At 39.0% G+C, this 21,361-nt stretch overlaps 1 protein-coding gene across 1 annotated transcript; it reads left to right on the top strand.

Moving 5' to 3' along the window:
- The first annotated feature begins 1,366 nt into the window (after positions 1-1,366).
- On the top strand, positions 1,367-4,676 carry RPL22L1 (ribosomal protein L22 like 1). The gene is made up of 4 exons (XM_036243215.1): positions 1,367-1,404; positions 2,960-3,049; positions 3,216-3,337; positions 4,419-4,676. The coding sequence occupies exons 1-4, from the start codon at positions 1,396-1,398 to the stop codon at positions 4,561-4,563; spliced, it is 366 nt and encodes a 121-aa protein (XP_036099108.1). The 5' UTR covers positions 1,367-1,395; the 3' UTR covers positions 4,564-4,676.
- Positions 4,677-21,361: the final 16,685 nt, after the last annotated feature.

Raw genomic sequence — 21,361 nt, 5'->3', positions numbered from 1 at the left:
ATAGTTCTCAATTTTTTGTTTGTTTGTTTGGGGTTCTTTGTTTGCTTGTTTGTTTTTGTCAGAATATGGACAGCTGCCTTAATGTTTAGAAAAGAAATGAAATTATTGTGGTTCTTGAGGCAAAGAACCAAAAAAAACTTCTTGAAATGGATTTCTGAGAATTCAATACCTCTACCCATTGTATGCTCCATTAAAGCATAGTTCCCACTATTACTGATCGCTGTCATAAAAGATATACACAGTTCTCATTTCTTAGGGTCACTCTCCAAATTAAAAACAAAGTCCACCCCCATCCCTGCCCCACCCCATATGATAGTTTCACTTTCACAAAAAAATACTACAAAACTCTAAAAAGAATGCCACTTTCACAATCTGACATCAAGTTACAATTCTCCAAAATTCAAAAGCTATTGTTTCCTTTTGTCCACAAGACTGTCACCACCCCACCCTCCACACTCCTGTGCATTATACATTTTAGTAGTTAGACCTTGGAAAATATTCGTTTAATTTTTTTTAATCCTCACCCAAGGATATTTTTCCATTTATCTTCAGATAAGAGTGTGTGTTGCGGGTGGGGGCCATCAATATTAGAGACATATCGATTAACTGCCTCTTGCACAACTCGGACCAACCACAACCAAGGCAGGTGCCCCCACCGGAACTGAACCTGAACCCTTGGACACTTTGGTCCACTGCCTCACGCTCTAACCGCTGAGCCAAATCTGCCAGGGCTTTTCATTGAATTTTAACTGGGAGGCATTTTGGATGGAAGTGAAGAATCCTAGGGTTAACTCTAAAATCCATGACGTGGAATAAATTATACCCACCGTATGAACAAGTGAATACTACATGATTTTCTCTTTAAGGTCTTCTTTTCTTTCCGAAAACCTACTTTATTTTGACTTCCGAAACACTGATTTCCAAAACTCTGATGTCCCTCAGTTATTTAAGAAACAAAACATAGATATAGAACTAACTTTTTCGCTGGAGGACTGCACTTGCAGTATAAAGACAAGAGATCTCCAAGCAACTTGAGACAATGCCTTGGCCCTGATTGGAAAGAAGATGGAGGCGATTGGTGACGGCCGATTCCTGCGTCCCTCGGGTGTGTGTATCCCGGCGCGGGTAACTGCAGAGCCCGCTGTGGTCATCACCCGCTGAAAACTGAGTCATTCATTTCAAACCCCGCCGTTGGAGGGCGCTCCCAGGAAACCTGTCTGCCTACACTCCCCGGGCCACGCCCCCGGTTTCCGGGATCACTGGCCCCCGCGCTCCTCCCCAAATCCTCTTCCGGTAGGCAAAAGTCTACGTCCCGGCGCGTGACGCAGTACGCTCAGGTATAAATACGTGCCGACGGCGGCCGCTCGCTCTCTGGTCGCGCGGACTGCCTGCAAGATGGCGCCGGTAAGTGAGTGCGGTCTCCCCGGCATTGTCCTACCCCGAAGTAGACGAGTTTTGCATCTGGAGAGTTGGGGGTGTCTTTTTTAGAGATAGAGGGAGGGCGGGAATGGAGCTTGGGTCAGAAAAACAATCCGTTTGTTAAAGCTCCAAGTCGTTTTCCCAAGACGACAGGCACGCGGTCTTGTGGCGTTCGAGCTGGGCCCTGCCTCGGGTTTGGCTGGCGGCCGTGCGGGCACGGGAAGGAGGCACGACGCGGAGCGGGGCCAGTGGCACAGACGGCATCTGGGCCATTTCTTTTCTCCCTCGCGGGAATGACGTTGATGCCACCTGTTTATTTGCACAGGAAGCTCTCCCTCCCCCTAACCTCTCCCTCCCTCCCTCTCTAAAAAAATGTGTGTGTGTGTGTGTGTGTGTGTGTGTGTGTGTATAGATATAGATATATAGATGTATATTTGCACAGGAAGGAAATGGAGGTGTCGGGCGGGTCTGACGGCCTTGGTAGGGTGGTGGGAACCCCGAGAGGCGCGCGGCCCCGACATAGCCCTGGTTACAAAAGAGTACTTGAGAACTAAGTTGGGGAAGAAGTGTGTTCATTGTCTCATGTAGGAATTATTTTAAGGTACAAATCACGAGTCTTAGGCAAATAACAAGAGGAAGTGTTTCAAAGATTTTATTTACGTTATTAATGAAGAAAGCCGAAAGATACTAAAGACGGTCTAGAGAGCATTTGAAAAGAGGGGTGTGCCGGAAGTTTACAAAAAAAATGGTTGGGGAGGGTTAAATTTCTGGGTGATGGCAAAGGGGACCATAAACCCCCTGGGTTAATATGTTCCACCAGACAGAAATTGTTTGCATCTCCTTAATTAAAAATAATGCCCCGACTGAGCTATAAATTGCCCATTGAAGCCCAGCTCCTAGTAATCTTTTTCAGCAATTCCAAGTTAGATAATTTTGATTGGGGGGCGGGGGCAAGTTCCTCGACTACCTAAGAAAAAAGCAAACTGGCCTTAGTGCTGGTATTCATTTGGGTAGGTCTAATTTGGAGGTGACATCCTCTGTATATACTGATTTGTCTGTTTCACTACATTGATTAAATATTGCTAGTAGCCACAGTTCCATTTTATTTGTGTAACCTTATGTGGTGTTGGTCTGAAAGTGTTGGGTCTGGAAAACTAAAATTAAAAAAATCTTGACAGCAGTGGGGGTCACAGTAGTAGAGCAGTTCCTGTCGGTAGAATAAAGTACCTGGTCGTAATTTAAAATTGGACATAGGTGGTCTGGAAAATAAACACCATAAATTTCATGGCATAAAACGTCTAATGGGAAATTACATCAGATTTCACACAAAAAATTGGCTTAAACCAATTTAAGGAGTGTACCCTCTTTCAGACAGCCTGGTTAGAAAGGAGTATACAATAGATGTTGAGCAATTTTTTAGAATTTTGCACCATTTCATGTAATCTCATAGTACAGTATGCATGAAACGGATAGATTTCTAAAGTTTGTATAAAATGAATAAATTGTTTTAGAGAATCATACTTTTGTTTAACTTTAACAGAAAGTCAAGAAGCCTAAAAGGACAACCTGGAAGTTTGGTTTGGACCTTACTCATCCAGTAGAAGATGGAATTTTTGATTCTGCAAATTTTGTAAGTATCACTGTACTCGAGTTTGTTTTTTATCATTGTAGAGTTCTTGATAATGATTAAGTATGTAATACTTGATTTTAACCTAAGCTCTATTCCTAGGGTGCCTTCCCTAGTGAATATCTAGGGTTTTCTTCCCTAGTTTTGCATTCTTTCTGTTTTAAAATAGGAACAGTTTCTACGGGAGAAGGTTAAAGTCAATGGGAAAACTGGAAATCTTGGGAATGTAGTTCACATTGAACGCTTCAAGAATAAAATCACAGTTGTTTCTGAGAAACAGTTTTCTAAAAGGTTAGTATTTGTTTTCTATAATATTTCAGTGAAATTAATGGTAATTGCGGAATATTTTATAGACTAAGTAATCCTCATATTCTCTTCATCTGCAAGAATAGATATGTTGATGATGTCCATGAGATGTTATCAAAAGTGCTTTGAACTTTAGTAAGGCCTATATAAATAGAAAATATATTTAGTAACAGTGTCAGTTACTTAGGTTGTTGTCTTTAAGTGTAATTTATTGTGAGAATACAGGCAGGTTATGTCCCAGCCCCTTGTCCAGTGATTCATAGGCCCGGTAATCCTTGTATATAAACTAATCACCAGGGATTTGGAGATGAAAGAAAATAGCTGTCCTCAAGGACCTTAGAGACATACAGATAAGTATTATAAAATGCAATATTGTAATTGCAGCATTAAAAGTAGATGTAGGGAGGGCACAGGAATTGGCAGAAAACCTGAGAATGAACATAGTGTTGCCAGTGGAGTGTGGTATTCCTATTAGAGGGAGCAGCATTAATAAAGGGCAGGAAATCTCCAGAGGATTTAGTAGTTAGGAATTGCTGTAAATCGTAAATGGAAGAGAATGGTTGGCATGTTGAAATTAAACCATGCTGAAAGCTTTTAATAAGGACAGCCATATGTTGCCAGGCTGTGGGTAATCTTGAACTTGTAAACCTGTTGACAGGTTGTCTCTTGTTGATCCAGTGTGGGATTGAGTTTAGGGAGGTTGGTGGTAAAAGGAATGTTGACATTTTAGTACATGATACATTTGAAGAATGAAATTGTATATTTAATGAAAGAAACCTGATTGTGGCAGTAAGTCTGAAAAGGAAGCTACTGTACTTTTCTCCTGCATATTGGCTTCTAACATAAGAATATTAGTTTTAAGGAGATGAGAAAAGGGTTTTGTATAGTATAAAATTATTCTAATTAGGGCTATTGTATCCCTAGCAGTCTTACACAGTGGTTAATATTAAGTATTTTGGAGGGAATTGGGAACCCAAAAGATGAATATAACTGCATCTTACATGTGATAAGCCTTTACATAGTAGGTATTGTATTTCTTAATGAAATCCATGTTTTTGTTTTAAAGATATTTGAAATACCTTACCAAGAAATACCTTAAGAAGAATAGTCTTCGTGATTGGCTTCGTGTGGTTGCATCTGACAAGGAGACATATGAACTTCGTTACTTCCAGATTAGTCAAGATGAAGACGGATCTGAGTCTGAGGACTAGGTGAAGCCATCTTTTATAGGGCTTTGCTTACTAATAAAACAAATGAAGCATACAAGAGAAACATCTAGAAATAGACTTCTGGTTTAATCAGTGAATAAAAAAAACATAACATTCTATGTGTTGTACTTTTGTCTTTTATTTAAGTATATGCTGTTGATCCTTTGATAGTTTCTGTAAGTAGTATTTAAATAGCTTATACCTGGTGGAATATTTTTCCAGGATTTCTGAAATTTACTGCTTTTACAGATGTCCTCAGGTTAAAGTATAGGGTGTTGTATAGGAAATAATAAAGCTGTTTCAGTATAGTTTTATATAGTAAAATATTTAAAATTCTCTTGACAGTCTCATATTTTTTTCTATAGTTTGCGAATGCAACCTGAGTGCCTTGAACAGTTATTGCCCGTAGGTGCTCAGCATTGAATCACTTCTGCCCTCTGCTTCAGGGCATGCTGACTTTCTAATTATCATAAAGGATCTGTGGGTGAGCATGGCACTGCTCTAAACCAGTGTTAATTGCCAACCATAGCCTTTTGGGCACTAGAAACTCAACCTTCAAATCTAAACTCATCTTACCCACTAAATATGGTTCCTTGTCTGAAAAATTGTGATTTACTCAGCCCTTTGAATTTTGGTTCCTTAACCCTTTTCTGGCCTCCCTTTGCCCCCAAGAATCATTCTAAAAATGTAGGTCATCCATTACTTAAAACTTTCTCAATGGATGGACCTTTTCCCCAAAATGAAAGAGACCTTTGAGAGATGTTTTAACAGAATGAATGGTTTTGCAAAATCCAGAAAGTGGTAGTGTCAGTATCTCAGTGGTCCAACATAGATGGACCATGGGCCCTGGTACTAGTACAATTACATTGCCAAATAGGTTTTGACTATTCTAATATACAGATTTACATAATTGGTTTGAAGAGTGTTTGAAGTGAGTTTTCCCTTTATTAAGAGCTCCCCAACCAACAATGCACTGCCCTAGTGTAGCATCTCCTTGGTTCTTTCTAAATTAAGTCTGTCCCATGGGTGCAAGGATTATGGTAGTGTCACTACAGGGTTATGGTAGTGTCCTGTGAATCACAGGACTGGAGTGTTGGAGATGGAGAGAAGTAGGTAAATTTTAGACATTTTTCGTAGGATAAATCTAGGGGACTTGGTGATGGACATTGGTGAGGGATAACTGTTGAGGGTGACATGCAACTGGCTTGGTATTTGCTGAGTTTGGTCACAGTGGAAGAAGGCAACAGTAGGAAAAGTTCAGTTTAGGCCATGCTAAATTTAAGATACAGAAGATGTCAAGCATGAAGTTGAGTATGTCAGTCTAGAGATGAAGGATTTGGGTCGATGTCTGTTACTCTTATGCACGTAGGTAGTAATAAACAGTGGGTGTGGACAGAATTGCCTAGGGGGACTATGGAGTGTGGATCAAGTATTGCAAATGACAACTGCCTCCATTCCTTCCCTAGAGCAATTTTTCAAAAATATCTAGTGTTATTCACATATCTCAAATTCTTCAGTGTTAATTTAATATTGTGTAACAGGGTCTGAGTTAAGATAAACATGCCTTTAAGGAGTAGGCAGGTTAGTTGAGACAAGTAAATCAATTTATTTAACAATTTATATTTAAAGAAGTCTAATTTCTATATTAGTCTCCCCCATTCTGCTTCCTTCCCCTGCAGGTAGCTATTTAAGAGAACATTATGGCTGGCCAATGTGGCTCAGTGAATTGAGGGTCATCCCATGGACTGAGGTCCTGGTTCAAATCCTGGTCAGGGCACATGTCCAGGTTTTGGGCTGGATTCCCATTAAGTGTCATGCAGGAGGCAGCCAATCGATGTTTCTCTCAATCAACAAAAACATTTTTTTGAAAAATGATGGCTTGCCCTGGCCAGTTTGGCTCAACGGTTGGAGCATCAGCCTGCGGACCAGAGAGTCCTGGGTTTGGTTACCGCTAGGGGCACATACCAAAAAAAATGATGGCTTATCCATTCTTTTAAATTTTTTCATTTTTATGAACCATTAGTTAAGTGATAGCTTAATCTACTCACTTTTCTCCACATTACTTTTTTTCACATACTGCATTCAGTCAATCCACTCCTGTGTGACTGTACCATAGTTGATTCAACCAATTCCCTACTGATGAGCATTTGAGTTGTTTCCAAATTGTTGCCACTATAAATAGTGCTGAACTAAAGCTTCCTGAAGATACCTTTTCTTAAATTTGTCATTAAATTTTTGGATTGTTTCTAGAAGTGAAACTCCTAGATCAAAAGGAATGTAATGTAAATATATATCGCCATTTCACTCCATAGGGGGTATATCATTTTGCCTTCCCACCAGCCTTCCCACCAGCAATGTATAAAAATGTCCATTTTCCCATAGACTTACCAACAGATTATATTTTCCAATTTGAGTTTTTTGGTCTGATAGGTAAGACATGGTTTTCAGCATAGTTCTTGTAAGTGAGGCTGTGTGTCACTTTAGAGTCATCTGTATTTTTCTGTGGGCTGCCTGTTTATCTTTCTAGGATATATACATATGTTTTTATTTTTTGAAACTTCAATATTAGGGCTATTAAACCCTTGCTTATGATTAAATCGCAGATTTTCTTTTCAGTTTGTCATTTGTATTTTCTCCATATTTACGGTGTTTTTTGTTTTGCTATTGCAGAATTTTGTTTTTACTTTTATGCAATTAAATCTATTAATCTTCCTTATTGCTTTGGGATTTTTGAGACATTAGAAAAGATTTTCTCATTTCCAGGTTATTGAAGAATTCATTCTTGTTTTCTTCTAGTGCTTGTATGATTTCATTTTTTAGATTTGATCTCTGTCCTATTTGTAATTTACTGTGGTTTATAATTTAAGAAGTAGATCTAATTTTACCTTTTCATTTTTCCCATGTTGCTACTTACTTATACCATTACCCCTGATTCTAAAGTATTCAGAAAGTTTTGATTAACACTTTTCCCCTCACTTATCTGGAAACCCTTGTTAGTGGTTATGTTGAAGTGGTTGGAGAGTCTACATTTATAGCTTTCGTGTACTGCTCTTTTACAGGCTGGATGACTTAAAAGCCAGAAGGGCCACTTTTAAATGATATGTTATTTATAAAGGGCTTTCTCTTCTCTTTTAATTCTTCAGCAATTTGGCAGAATATTATCTTCCACATTTTGCACAGTGGCTACACCAGTTTACAAACCCACCAACAATGCACCAAGGTTCTCTTTTCTCTGCATCCTCTCCTGCACTTATTTCTTGATTTTAAAAAAAATTTTTTTTTTTATGATAGCCATTCTGATAGGTGTGACAAACTGCAGCTCTTAAGTCAGAACATTTCTGCCCCTTTCTTTTCTCAGCCCAACCCTAGAGGAGCCAAAGGTAGCTAGTGAAGTTGGGAGAGGGGCCCACTTGGAATTCCTGGCACACTAGCTGATACCATCACCTTTTCTTTTGCTTAAGCTGCACCACAGGCATTCTGACATATTGGTGTATTTTCAGTTAACTTGTGTTCCTCCCTCATTAGATTATGAATAATACCTCAAGGTCAAATTTATCTCTGTACGCATTCTGGGTAAACAAACCCATATAACTATAAAAGAATCCCAAACCAGGTGAATCTTGATATATTGGTTTACAAAAAATATGCAACACTTCCCAAACATATCACATGGTAGAGCATTAGCTTATCAACTCAAGAATCCATATTGAGTCTAGCTCTATCTACTGGCTTCCAAAAACTGCAGCAGACAAAAAAATGTGTTAAATGGCACCAGGAGAATTCAAACAATTAGCCATATTCAGAATATGAGAAATTCTACAAGATAAATGACCAGTTTCTTCAACATCAAAGACAGCATTAACTAAAACAAAAGATTTAAAAGAAAAATCAATCATATATAATTTGTGTAACTTTTGGATCATGATTCAAACAAATCAAATGTAAATAAACATTTTTTATTGAATGTATTGGGGTGACATTGGTTAATAAAATTATATAGGTTTCAAGTGTATAATTTTATAATACATCATCTGTATATTGTGTGTTCACCACCCCAAATCAAGTCTCCTTCCATTAAATAGACATTTAAAATTTTTTTTTCTATATTGATTTTAGAGAGAAAGGAAGGGAGAGGGAGACAGAGATAGAAACATCACCAAGAGAGAACATTGATTGGCTGCCTCCTGCACGCCCCCCACTGGGGATTTGGCCCACAACCTGGGCATGTGCCCTGACCAGGAATCAAACCAGCAACCTCTTGGTGCATGGGTCTACGCTCAAATGCTAAGCCACACCGGCCAGGCTAGACATTTTTAAGATGAGAAAATTGAACATGAGCTGGGTATTAAAAAACTCAAGTATTAAATATTTTTAAATGCAATTATTAATTTTATTGAATATGATAATGGTATTTGGGTTATGTTTTCACCTGTTAAGAGTATCAACCAAAATAAAGAGATAAATGGAAGTAAGCTCAAATTATCTAAAGTTGAGTTTATTCAGAAACAGCAGAGGAATTGCAATATGGAAAACCCATGCTGTAGCAAGCTATAGTCCACTGAGGGCTTGGGGTGGGCTGGCTGTATTTATGGGGAAGGAGGACAAAAGGGGAAATCCCGACAGAGTTGAAGCTGTAAGGTCATTGGCTTGAAGATGGAGTGAGAATCTTGGTGAATATCCATTGGTCGGAAGATAAATATCTATCTTAAGTAAATCAGGCATTTATGAAAAATCAGCTTCAGTTCCTAAATTTCATTTTCCTGAGGGTGCATATGTGAGATTCTCCATTTCATATCATCCGGTTCCATTTTAGATTAAATTTCTTTCACAATAAAACACAGCAGTCCCCACTTAACCACAGTTTCATTCTCCATGGTTTCAGTTATCTGTGATCAACCATAATCTGAAAATATTAAATGAAAAATTCCAGAGATAGACAATTCATAAGTTTTAAATTGCACACTGTTCTGAGTAGCATGATGGAATCTCACCGTCCTGTTCCATCAGGCCTGGAACGTGAATCATCCCTTTCTCTATCGTATCACACCACATATGCGTCCCACGCTGTCTAGGTTATCAGATCAACTGTGGAGGTATTGTAGTGCTTGCATTCAAGTAACCCTTATTTTACTTAACAGTGGCCGCAAAGCTCAAGCGTAGTGATGCTGGCAATTTTTCTTCCTTTATTGATTTTGCAGAGGGAGGAAGGGAGAGGGAGAGAGATAGAAACATCAACAAGAGAGAACATCAACTGGCACTCCCTGCAGGTCCCCAACCTGGGCATGTGTCCTGACCGGGAATCAAACAGCGACCTCTTGTTGCATGGGTTTGACGCTCAACCATTGAGCCATACCGGCCGGACAGATGCTGGCAATTTTTTAAAAAATTTATTTTTATTGATTTTTAGAGAGGAATTTTGGATATGCCAAAGAGAAACCAGAAAGTATCTTCAGAAGGTCAATAGTAATCTAAGTTATGTCAGTACCTACGTCATTCACCTCACTTCATCTCATCACGTGGGCATTTTATGATCTCACATCATCAGGAAGAAGAAAGGTCTGTACAGTACAATAAGATATTTTGAGAGACCACATAACTTTTATTACAGTATATGATAATTGGTCTATTTTGTAATTAGTTATTGTTAATCTCTTACTATGCCTAATTTATAAATTGAACTTTATGGTAGGTATGAATGTATAAAAAAACATAGTAGATATGGGGTTTGATACTGTCCATGGTTTCAGGCATCAGCTGGGGGTCATGGAATGTATCCCTGAAGATAAGGGGGGTGAACCACTATATTTACAGGTAAAACAATAAAATGTCTGGGATTTTCTTTTAAATATATACTAGTAGTGCTTTTTTCCTTGATACGAGTTTTTGTTACATGGGTATGTTAACTTCGTAAAGATTTTTTTACCTTTTACAAAACATTTAATTTTTGGATTTTTTATTTACAGATAATACATATAGATGGTTTAAAAAGTGAGTTTAGCCCGGCTGGTGTGGCTCAGTGGATTGATCGTCGTCCTATGGAATGAGAGGTCCCAGTTCAATTCCCAGTTAGGGCCTGGGTTGTGGGCTCGATCCCCAGTAAGGGTCATGCAGGAGGCAGCTGATTGATGTTTTCTATCTCTAAGTCCCCTCCTCTCTCTCTAAAAAAATCCATAAAAAATATTTTTTAAAAAGTCAGTTTATATGTATAAGGCTATACAATGAAAAGTACATCTTTCTCTCCCTTACTCCTCTTGACCCATTTCTTCTCTCAAAAGCAATAACTATCTGCCCTGGCTGGTTTGGTTCAGCGGTTAGAGCATTGGCCTGCGGTCCAGAGAGACCTGGGTTCGGTTCCCACTAAGGACACGTACCTCAGTTGCAGTTTGTCCCCAGACCTGGTTGGGTCATGCAGGTGGCAACCACTCGATGTGTCCCTTTCATGTAGATGTCTCTCTCTCTCTCTCTCCCTCCCTCCCACTCTATCTGAACAAAATATCGGAAAAAAAAAAAAGCAATAACTATCTGTAGGTATTTTTACACATGTACAGATATATAAGTGCAAGCATGTCTTAAGATAATGCCATGTTAGTAAATATAGGTTTTTCTAACCTAAATTTAACAGTTACATGTTATTTAACTGTTTGCATTATCATTCTTTATTTTAGTAGTCAGCTAGTGCTGGACATTTAGGTGGCTTGCAGTTTTTGTGACTGTTTTTGCTTATAGGTCTTCGTACTCATGGGTTTTGAAATATTAATAGATGTTGCCAAATTGTCCTCTAAGATGTTTGTACTAATTCATGTCCTTTTCCACCCACCAGTATATATCACAGTGCTCAAGTTTATAATATATTGATGCATAAATAGTAATGACCTCAAGAAGAAGATATTTTCAAAATAAATTGTCCTTTGATTATAACAGTTCTATTCAAATACCTTAAACAGGGGCAAGGACGTGGCTTAGTTTATATATAACATTAGTACTGAAAATGTCAACTTGAAGTACTTCCAGAATGAAGGTTTTTTTAAATGGTATTGGTAAATAAACATAAATTTTGGAAAAATAAAATCAGTAAGAAAATTTCAAATTTATTTAACGAGAAGGCTAATGAGATAAACTCAAACTTTTGAAGGAATGGATTTTTAACTTTGATGCCCTTTTCTCTGATCTCATCCTCAAGCTCTGGTTTCTCTTCTGTTAGCTCTTGCTGTTGGTTTTTTAGTTTAGTTTAGTTTTTTTTTTTAAAAAGCATGTAAACCATGGGCAGGCTTTTTCTTGTTGACAGTGAAATCTATTTGTGGTTCAGGCTCAGTATTTAAGTGCTGAGCAGAGCTAGCAGCTGAGAGGGCACTTTCGGTACAGGGTTAACTTGGGGTCATTCTAGGAAAAACATTAGAGCAAAGGTGACTTGCTCTTGTTGGGGGAGTAGGTGGCAGAACAAGGGACGCTTTATAACTTTTAGTTGGTCATGGAGTCCTTTAACGAGGACTCTACAATATTTTGTATACAATTTATAGGGGAGGAAAACTTTCCCTTCTTCCCTTCTAGGTTCTCTGGCTGGTCTAATAATTAAATGGACATGGGACAGATTAATAGGAGTAAAAACAAAATTAATTTTGTATGTATAGGGACCTCATGAAAATGAGACTCAAAGATATGACCAAGGCAAGAAGCTTTTATTTTCATAGAAAAGGAAACAATAAATTTGTGAAGAATTGACAAGGCAAAGGGATTTGGGCTTGGGGTAGTAAACTAGTGAAGAAGCAAACTATTTGTTTATACAGCTTTGCCAGCCCTAAATCCCCCATCTCCAGTGATAAAGATGTGTCTCTACTTCCTGGAACAGGGAAGTGCACCTTTTACATGGGAGAATTATTTCCTACTTTCAGGGCTACAACGGAGGTCAGAGTGTCCTTCTTGAACAGGCTGTTTCTCAAGTAACTTTAATTCAAAATAATTAATATGCCAAAGCGGTCATATTTTGGGGTGGCATATTCTGTTTCCCTCTAAATTTATAAGACTTTATAAGCCCCTGAAGTCCTTGGCCTGGAGGGCTAACACAAGAAAGGACCTGGGATATACAAGAGTCTTTGTCCAGAACTCATATAAAGAATAGATAAGCCCTGGCCAGTTTGGCTCAGCGGTTAGAGTGTTGGCCTGCAGTCCAGAGAGACCAAGGTTCAGTTCCCACAAAGGGCACGTACCTCGGTTGCAGTTTGTCCCCGGCCCTGGTTGGTCGTGCGGGTGGCAGCCACTCAATGTGTCCCTTTCACATCGATGTTTCTCTCTCTCTCTCTCTATCTGAACAAAAAATGGAAAAATGTCCTGGGGTGAGGATAAAAAAAAAAAAAAAAGAATAGATAATATTTATTGAGACTCTACCTGTAATAACTTATTTAGTGGTACTTCTATTTATTATTTATTTTTTATATTTCTTCATTGATTTTAGAGAGAGAGGAAGAGAAATGGAGAGATAGTAACATCAATGAGAGAGAACATCGATTGGCTACCTCCTGCATGCCCACCACTGGGGATGTGGCCCACAACCTGGGCATGTGCCCTGACTGGGAATTGAACTGGTGACCTCTTGGTGCATGGGTCGACACTCAAACACTGAGCCACACTGGCCGGGCTTTAGTGGTACTTTTATTATCCCATTTGATGAGTAAAGAAACCAGGGCAGAGAGACTTACAGTAACTTACGAGTAAGTGGAGAAGCCAGAATACAAAATCAGGCAGTTTGGCTCCAGAGCCTGAATTAATTATCACTCCAGTAAACACTTTATAGAATGTTGATGCCCATCAGTCCAAAGACTTCTAGAAACACATTTGATGGCGCATTGCAACGAGAGAGTCAGCACACCATGAGGGCTCGTGAGGACATCTCACTATAAAGGTGTTCAAAGGGACTTACAGCTTCTGTTAGGTGATTTGGGGAGGATGTAATACAGCAGGAATTTGCACAAGGTTGACTGCTATTAGGAAGTAATTCTGGTTTCTTTATGAATCTTACCTAGGAAGTAGGAAGAATAAATTAGGGCTAAAGTTGTAATAAAGCAACAATAGTCCCTCATATCAGCCAGAAAAGGGAAATATTGATCCCTTTTGTGGTTTGGAAAGTGTTCTTGTTTTAGTCTATGATCAGACATAATTACCAAATTACTTTGTTTTTGTCTTGCTCTCTCATGGTCACAGAGTAACTTTGACAGATGTTAATGTTTGTGAATTTTTTTAAATGTTTAACAGAATGTCTGGGTCTGTGCCAGGCCAGCTCCTGGCTGCTTTTCTCTTTTTCAAGAGGTAGGACTCACGAAATTAAAAATGGTAGAGGACCCAAACCAAATTGACTTAAGCAAAAAGGTAAACCCAGCACTCTGTTCTCTTTGTAGTGTATGTATTATGTTTTTATAGATGAGATGATTGAGGCTCAGAGTGATGAAGTCGCCGAGGTGAAATCCGAACCACTACTATCGATCTGATTCCAGGGCCTCTCTTTGTTCCACTACTTCAAGGCACTGCGTATGAATGAGCAGAGGGAAATGGAGCTGTGGACAGGAACGGAAGGGAATGGGGAACAGTGAGGAAGGGGTTGGGTATTTACAATGGGGTGAGAGGAAGAAACAGAAATGAAGATGTGTGTTTTGGGGCAGGGAAATGAAATGAAGGCCGTGGTTTAGGAAATTTGGTCTGAAAGTAAAATGCAGAATGTAATAGTTGGGAAAGAATGAAGGCTGAGAAATTAGCAAAAAAAAAAAGAACAACAACAACAAAAGAGAACATTAGCAGAGACTATAAGAATTTCCCAGGTAGGTGGTGGAATTGAGGATTTGGTCTGAGAGAGAGGAGTGGGTGGATCCAAAACACCCTGGTTTCATTTATTTCTTTAGCAAATATTCACTGAGGGGTTCCCATGAACCAAACATGGCACTCAGGGCAAGGACTTCAGTGATAATAGGACAGACCCAGGACCCGCCCTCACGGAGCTTATAGAAGTACTAAGGGGTTTAGTGATGGAGTAGAGAGAGGGATGAAGGAAAACCATGTGAACCTGGAGGTGAGATTCTCAGAAGTGAAGACAATTCTTGTTTCATTTGATATCACTGAGTTTGCATTTTACAATATATTCTTGGATGAAAGTTTAACATAAAAGAAAGGGTGGGAACCCTGGTCGGTTTGGCTCCATAGTTAGAGCGTTGTCCCGTGGATCAATGAGTTTCAGGTTCGATTTCGGTCAAGGGCACCTACCTCGGTTGCAGTTGGTCCCCGGCCCTGGTCGGGTTGTGCGGGAGGCAGCCAGTCGATGTGGGTCTGTCACATCGATGTTTCTTTCTGTCTCTCCCTCCCTCCTACTCTGTCTGATGATAAATGGAAAAATATCCTCAGGTGAGGAATAAAAAACTAAAGTAAAAAAAGAAAGGGTGGGTTAGAACACTATGATACAAAGGGAAGAACTGTGATTTCTTATATATCAGAGTCTCTAACATCACAGGTTAGAGCATCACTTCCCTTCAACAGGGGTTTGGTGTCTTCCAATGCTAAACATGTGGGCACTTGGAGGCATTGGGCCTAACCCTGGCTGCAGGTTAGTCACAGTGGGGAGCTTCTGACAGTGCCCCAGCCCAGGCCTCACCTCAGATCAGTTAAATAAGAATTGCTGTTGGTGGGCCCAGTAGTGTATTTTTAACGTGATTCTAATTCTCAGCCAGGGTAATCTCTAATGCCCTTTCCACCTCTGAAGAGGCCATGATTCTCAAGGGCAGATTATGAAACACTCTTAAAGTTGCATTTTGTAGAAATAGGGTATAGTGTAGGAATGAGCTTAGGATGCTGGTGAAATATATAAATATATATGTTTCATAGTCTAAATCTAAGGAAAAGAATAGATCTTACAAAAACTATGGCAAGTACCTTTGGGTCCTATCTGGCTTCAAAACAGAAAAGGCACAGAGAAGCATCCAGTGTGTGTGTGTTAGATGTGTGTGTGGGGGGTGTGTAGGGGTGTGTGTGGGTGTGTGTGGTAGGTGTGTGGTGGGTATGTGCGGGGGGGTCTACCCACACTTTACAGTTTTACCAACACTCATGGACATATTCCTAGCTCCAAGAAGGGGCTGCAATTGGATATTCTTTCCATTAGATGGAGCTGTATCTTTGTTATAGGAGAATTTTATGAACCTTATAAAAGAAATGTTGTATAGAAGATGAATTTTAAGGTGGAACAGGGAAGAACTGCAAATTAAAATTGTTTTTAGAGTAGCCGTGTTATTTCTAACTTTTTAAATATCTTGAATTGTTAATATAGATGCCATTTCACAGATCTTCTACACTGTTGATACAAAGCATATTTAATAAAACTTTATGGGGGCAGGGTGTGTGTGTGACTCTTTTTAAAAAGACCCAAACCAAACTGCACTCTTAGAAGAGTAGCTATGAATAAATAGTATTTCAATTTGGATAGTTCTAGATAAATGTTCTCAATCACTTGTTTCCAGTTTTGAAATCCAAAAAGCTGATTTTGCAAGTGAAAAACCAGGATACTCAGTTAAATTTGATCCTATGTAAACACTGAATTACTTTTCTAGTATAAATGTGTTTCATGCAATCTTTGGGACATATATTAAAAATAATTTGCTGAAAATCACGTTTAATTGGGCATTCTGTATTTTATCTTGCAACCCATTCTGAAAACCAAAGATTTTTGTAACTTATTTGATAGGAGAATGTAACTGACCTACAAGGACGTGAGGCTATGCTTAGCCTTTACCCCACTGAGTATGAATGTTTGTTGGTATCACTACAGAATTATTAATGTATTTGATTATGAAACTGCCCTCAGTCCACTGGGGGTGTTATATAGTACATCATATTTGTACCATATTATCTTTTTAAAACAAAAAAGTACTAAATTCCAACACAGTTGTCTCCAAGACTTTTAGAAATGAAATTATAAACTTGTGATTCATTTTTTTAGTAAGCAAGAAAAATAAGTATGCAAATGTTAATCTGAAGGTACCATAAGAAATCTTTTTAAATCTAAAATTAGTGCATTATAGGTAATAGGGCTGAAAATAAACCTTCTAATTTCTTTTTGAAAAGAGTGTCTTGGCTTTCTGCTCTTTTGAGAAAAGTCAGTAAAAAATTATATAGAGCCCTGGCCGGTTTGGCTCAGCGGTTGGAGTGTCGGCCTGTGGTACAGAGAGACCAGGGTTCGGTTCCCGCTAAGGGCACGTACTTCGGTTGCAGTTTGTCCCTGGCCCTGGTTGGTCATGTGGGTGGCAGCCACTCAATGTGTCCCTTTCACATCGATGTTTCTCTCTCTCTCTCTTCCTCTCTCTCCCTCCCGCTTTATCTAAACAAAAAATGGAAACATGTCCTCGGGTGAGGATTAAAAAAAAAAAAAAAATTTTTATATAGAGGTCAGGGCACCTATATTTCAAACTGAAAAAACAATGGGCAAATCATTTAGTCATCGCCAGCCAAAACCAAATCACCAGACTGTGCAAGGGAGGCAGCATCTTCCCTGCCCTTTAAACCAAACAAACCTTGTGGAAGGAGACAGCCTAACTTCTTTGGCATTATATTCCAGAATGTTGTTACTTTGCTACTTAGGAAATGCTTTCTAATTTGCCTTAAATCTGTCTGCTTTCAGTAGATACTTAAGAGAGTCCATGTTAATAAACATAAAGAGAGCTGCTTATCAACATGTTCACAAATATACCTTTACCTTATTAAATATATATTAGTTTTTCTTCTCAGATTTCTCTTTCCAGCTTAAACAATCTCAATTCCCTTAAAAAAGGTTTCCATTGTAACCTTTTTACCAAACGTTATTATTATTATATGACAACCAGCCTTGATCTTGTATGCGCTGGTGAATTAGAGGCTGTGAGCCAGGGGAGAGGGAGCTCCGAACCGGCTATCTGGCTATCCGGCTATCCGGGGCAGTTTGACAGAGATGTGTAATGCAAGACGGCTTTTCTGTTTCCCCTTTGAAATCCATAATAAAGTCAATTTTAGAGAAGTCTTGAAGTGCTGGGAATGATTGTGTTTCTTGTGTAAAATAGGGCAGGGGCCTAATTAATTACTTGCTGGCCTTGGGCGAAGACAGAGCTGGCTTGTAAGGATGAGTGGCAGCCTGTATCTTCATTGTAGAGGAAAACGACGCACTGCCTGGCAGGTCCAGGCCTCTAAAAGCCCCTCTGCACCCACTGCCTGGGAGAGACGGTGTCTCACAGGGGACACCAGTGGACATTTACGGCATTTGAACGGAGCTGTATCTGCAGAGGTCTGCAATACAGCAATTAGAGACTGAAGTAGCTGGCAATTCGCAATATCGTTAAAGAAGACATTGTTTCTTAAAGTCTGAGACTTGGACAATTGGAAACAGAAAGACTAAGAATTCAAGCACAATGTAAAGAAATGAAATGTCTGAGTGAGGATTCAGACTAGCATGTGGCATGGGCCAGCGAGGGGCACGGAGGCGTAGTGAATGATAACAACTTGGCTGAGAATACAAGAATCGAGATGAACAGTCTGAGGAATGGGGTAGTCCCAGAGACGTGGAAGTGGGGTACATACAGACTGACAATCCCCAGAAGAGGGTGTGGTGGGGGGAAGATAAACCACAGAACTTATATGCATGTGTGCATGAACAATGAACATGGACAACAAAGCTGGGGACAGGGTGGGGAGGGAGGGAGAGGGGGGAATCAGTGAGGGGAAAAGGAGAAACACCTGTAACAAAAATTAATTAATTAAATTTAAAAAAAGAATTGAGATGGAATCAAGGCTTCCCTAGTACTTTCTCTAATCATTTCTGGGTCCTAGTTTCTTCTATGTTCTAGAGAGAACTGTTTGGGGATAATAGTTTTGTTTGTATACTATTTCATGGTATTGTTTTTGTTTTGCTTCTGGGCTTTGTGTAAATGTTTATTAACTTTATCATAAATCATTTCTTAGTGTGGGATTTTTCTTCTTCTTTTTTTTTTTTTATCCTCACCCAAGGATATTTTTTCATTTTTTGTACAGATAGAGTGGGAGGGAGAGAGAGAGAGAAACATCGACATGAAGGGACACATTGAGTGGCTGCCACCCGCACGACCAACCAGGGCCAGGGACAAACTGCAACCGAAGTACGTGCCCTTAGTGGGAACCGAACCCGGGTCTCTCCAGACCGCAGGCCGACGCTCTAACCGCTGAGCCAAACTGGCCAGGATGGGATTTTTCTTCTTAATTAAACTTAATACAATTCTTAGAAAAGACACTTTGGTACCTAACCTAGATGGATACAAGATTACATTTGTGGCTATGTTTCCAAATCTCAGAATGTAGAGTAGGTAAGCATCCATCCTTATGAAAACCTGTCTCAGCAGAACTGTTTCTTCATCATTGAGCCATGCACTGTGAATTGAACTCCCAAATACAAAAAGCAATAAACATTATAAAAATAATAATGAGAAAAACAATGTAAAATGGGAAAGCAGAGAGAAGAAAGCAAAAATTCGACTTAATCCCACCACCCAGAAATAAGTATTGTTGGCCTACAATGTTTGACTTTGAGTGTTGGAAATTAAGTTGATGAGCTCTATAAAGAACGTTCCTGGAAATCAAAGATTCGCCCTTAGCCAGGACTGATGTATACAATATGTCCTTTAAAAACTTCTTGAAATTTATAGGAGAAATCTTCAGGGTTTTTTCCCCCCCCAATTATTCCTTAAGTACCCTGGGATTCAAGAATTTGGAACTGCATAAAAGAACATTTGATTTGTTAAAACAATCTTTAGCTAACTACTTTCTTGCTTAACTTGTTTACCTGTCAAACTAGAGATGTATTTATTGCTCCAGGTATTCTAGCATTGCTGATGTGTGAAGAAGTGGGAAGAAGTATCTATTCTCTCCCTCATTACCATTAAAAGGGGGCTTCTTACCTTCTTTTACTATTATATACCTTTTAATGCAGGTGCACTGTATATGATAGTGTTCCTAACCCTTTTACATGTTCTCTGCATTCTGTATGTTGCTTTTCTGATTTTACTCCGAGAAATAAAATAGAGATAAATAGAGAATCTACTTTTAAATAATTAGGACTTGATATATTGAGCCATCTCATACTATTATTGCTTAAAAATTATTGATGTCTATGAGCAAAGCCACAAGCACTAAGTTTACCAAAGAATCTATATACATGTTGACGTTAGGGTGTTTGATACAATACTTGATGATGCAGAGGCCTTATGTAGAAAGATAAGGTTCAGTGACAGAGATGTTCTCTAGGGTTGTGTTTAACCCCTTCCAATGGAGAGGAAGATGTGTGGAGAAAATTCCCCAAATATTTTGATTGGACTACAAAATGTATCTAATTAGATAATTCTCTGTGACTGATTAGACTTGTTAATTGGTTTTCATTTAGGTGAGAGAAAGGTGGTCACCATTAAAAAAGAAAACTTCTCATTCCTACACACTTACAAACTAGAGCATCTTTATGGAGATGTGTAGATTGAACTGAAATGTCATTAGCATATTTCATTTCTTAGTCAAATCAAACATCTGATATAGAAAACACGCTGCTTTATCTTGAGCTAAAAAAAAAAAATCCTTGACCAGATTTCTCCTCAAATTGCTATTTTAGGACCAAGTCTTATCATTTCTGACAACAATCATCCATCAAAGAGGGGAAAATCAGTGATTTTGAAAACAGCCATGTTACTACCGTGGTCCAGAAGAAAAATGCATCTTATGAAAGCATCTTCAGCTGGCATTTTTCATGAACTGATGGACATCTGCTCAGCCTGGGCATCGTGCAGCTCAGAACACATTCCTAAGGGGCCCTGTGCACCCGCTGGGTGCCAAAGATAACATCTAGATCAGCAATTTCTCATTGGAACATGGAACATGAGACCAGAAGAAGAAATCAGGAATTCAATAATAAATGTGGCAAGGTGCACAAACAAGGGAATTGAAACCAGATGAAAAGGAGTCTTTCAGGACGGAGGTCAAGAAATGCGTCTGCCCCGCTCCCTGAAAGCCTTCGGTAATCCCTTTGTGCTTTGCATCCAGCCATTGGTTTACTGCCCTGAGTTGGTTTTGGAATATTTGTGGGGTGGATTTAAGGCTTTAACATACAACTGAAAAATTAGTGTAGTTTATTTTAGTTTGCTCAAGGCCCTAGGCCATTATGCAATGAAGAGGAAAATAGTGTTTATTGTACTTTCAAGAGCACAGTGCTCACATGCTTTGAAGTAAATTCTAGATATGTGTTTATAAATGTAACTCAATTTATACTATAGGTTTTTAAACTTGCAGTTACATATATTATAATAAAGTAATGTGATGACTAATTTTGTTTTTGTTTTTTAAATTTTTTGTTTATTAATTTGTTTTTGTTATAGATGTTTCTCATTTTTCCCCCATTGACACCCTCCTTCCCTCCCCCTCACCCCATCCCCAGCTTTGTTGTCTATGTTCATTGCATACATGCATATAAGTTCTGTGGTTTATCTCTTCCCCCACAAAACCCCCCTTCCTCTGAGGCTTGTCAGCTTGTACCCTACCTCCATGTCTCTGGGTTGATTTTGTTCAGCAGTTTGTTTAGTTCATTATATTCCACAAATAAGTGAGATCATGTGATATTTGTCTTTCTCTGCTCGGCTTGTTTTGCTTAGCATAATACTCTCTAGGTCCTTCCATGCCATCTCAAAGGATAAGAGATCTTTCTTTCTTACAGCTGTGTAGTATTCCATTGTGTACATGTACCACAGCTTTTTAATCCACTCATCTACTGATGGACACTTGGGTTGCTTCCAGA

Source organism: Molossus molossus, unplaced genomic scaffold, assembly GCF_014108415.1.
Source record: "Molossus molossus isolate mMolMol1 unplaced genomic scaffold, mMolMol1.p scaffold_m16_p_5, whole genome shotgun sequence".
Taxonomy (NCBI): Eukaryota; Metazoa; Chordata; class Mammalia; order Chiroptera; family Molossidae; genus Molossus; species Molossus molossus.
Note: the sequence above shows the minus strand (reverse complement) of the source record. Positions and strands in the feature narration are given on the sequence as shown.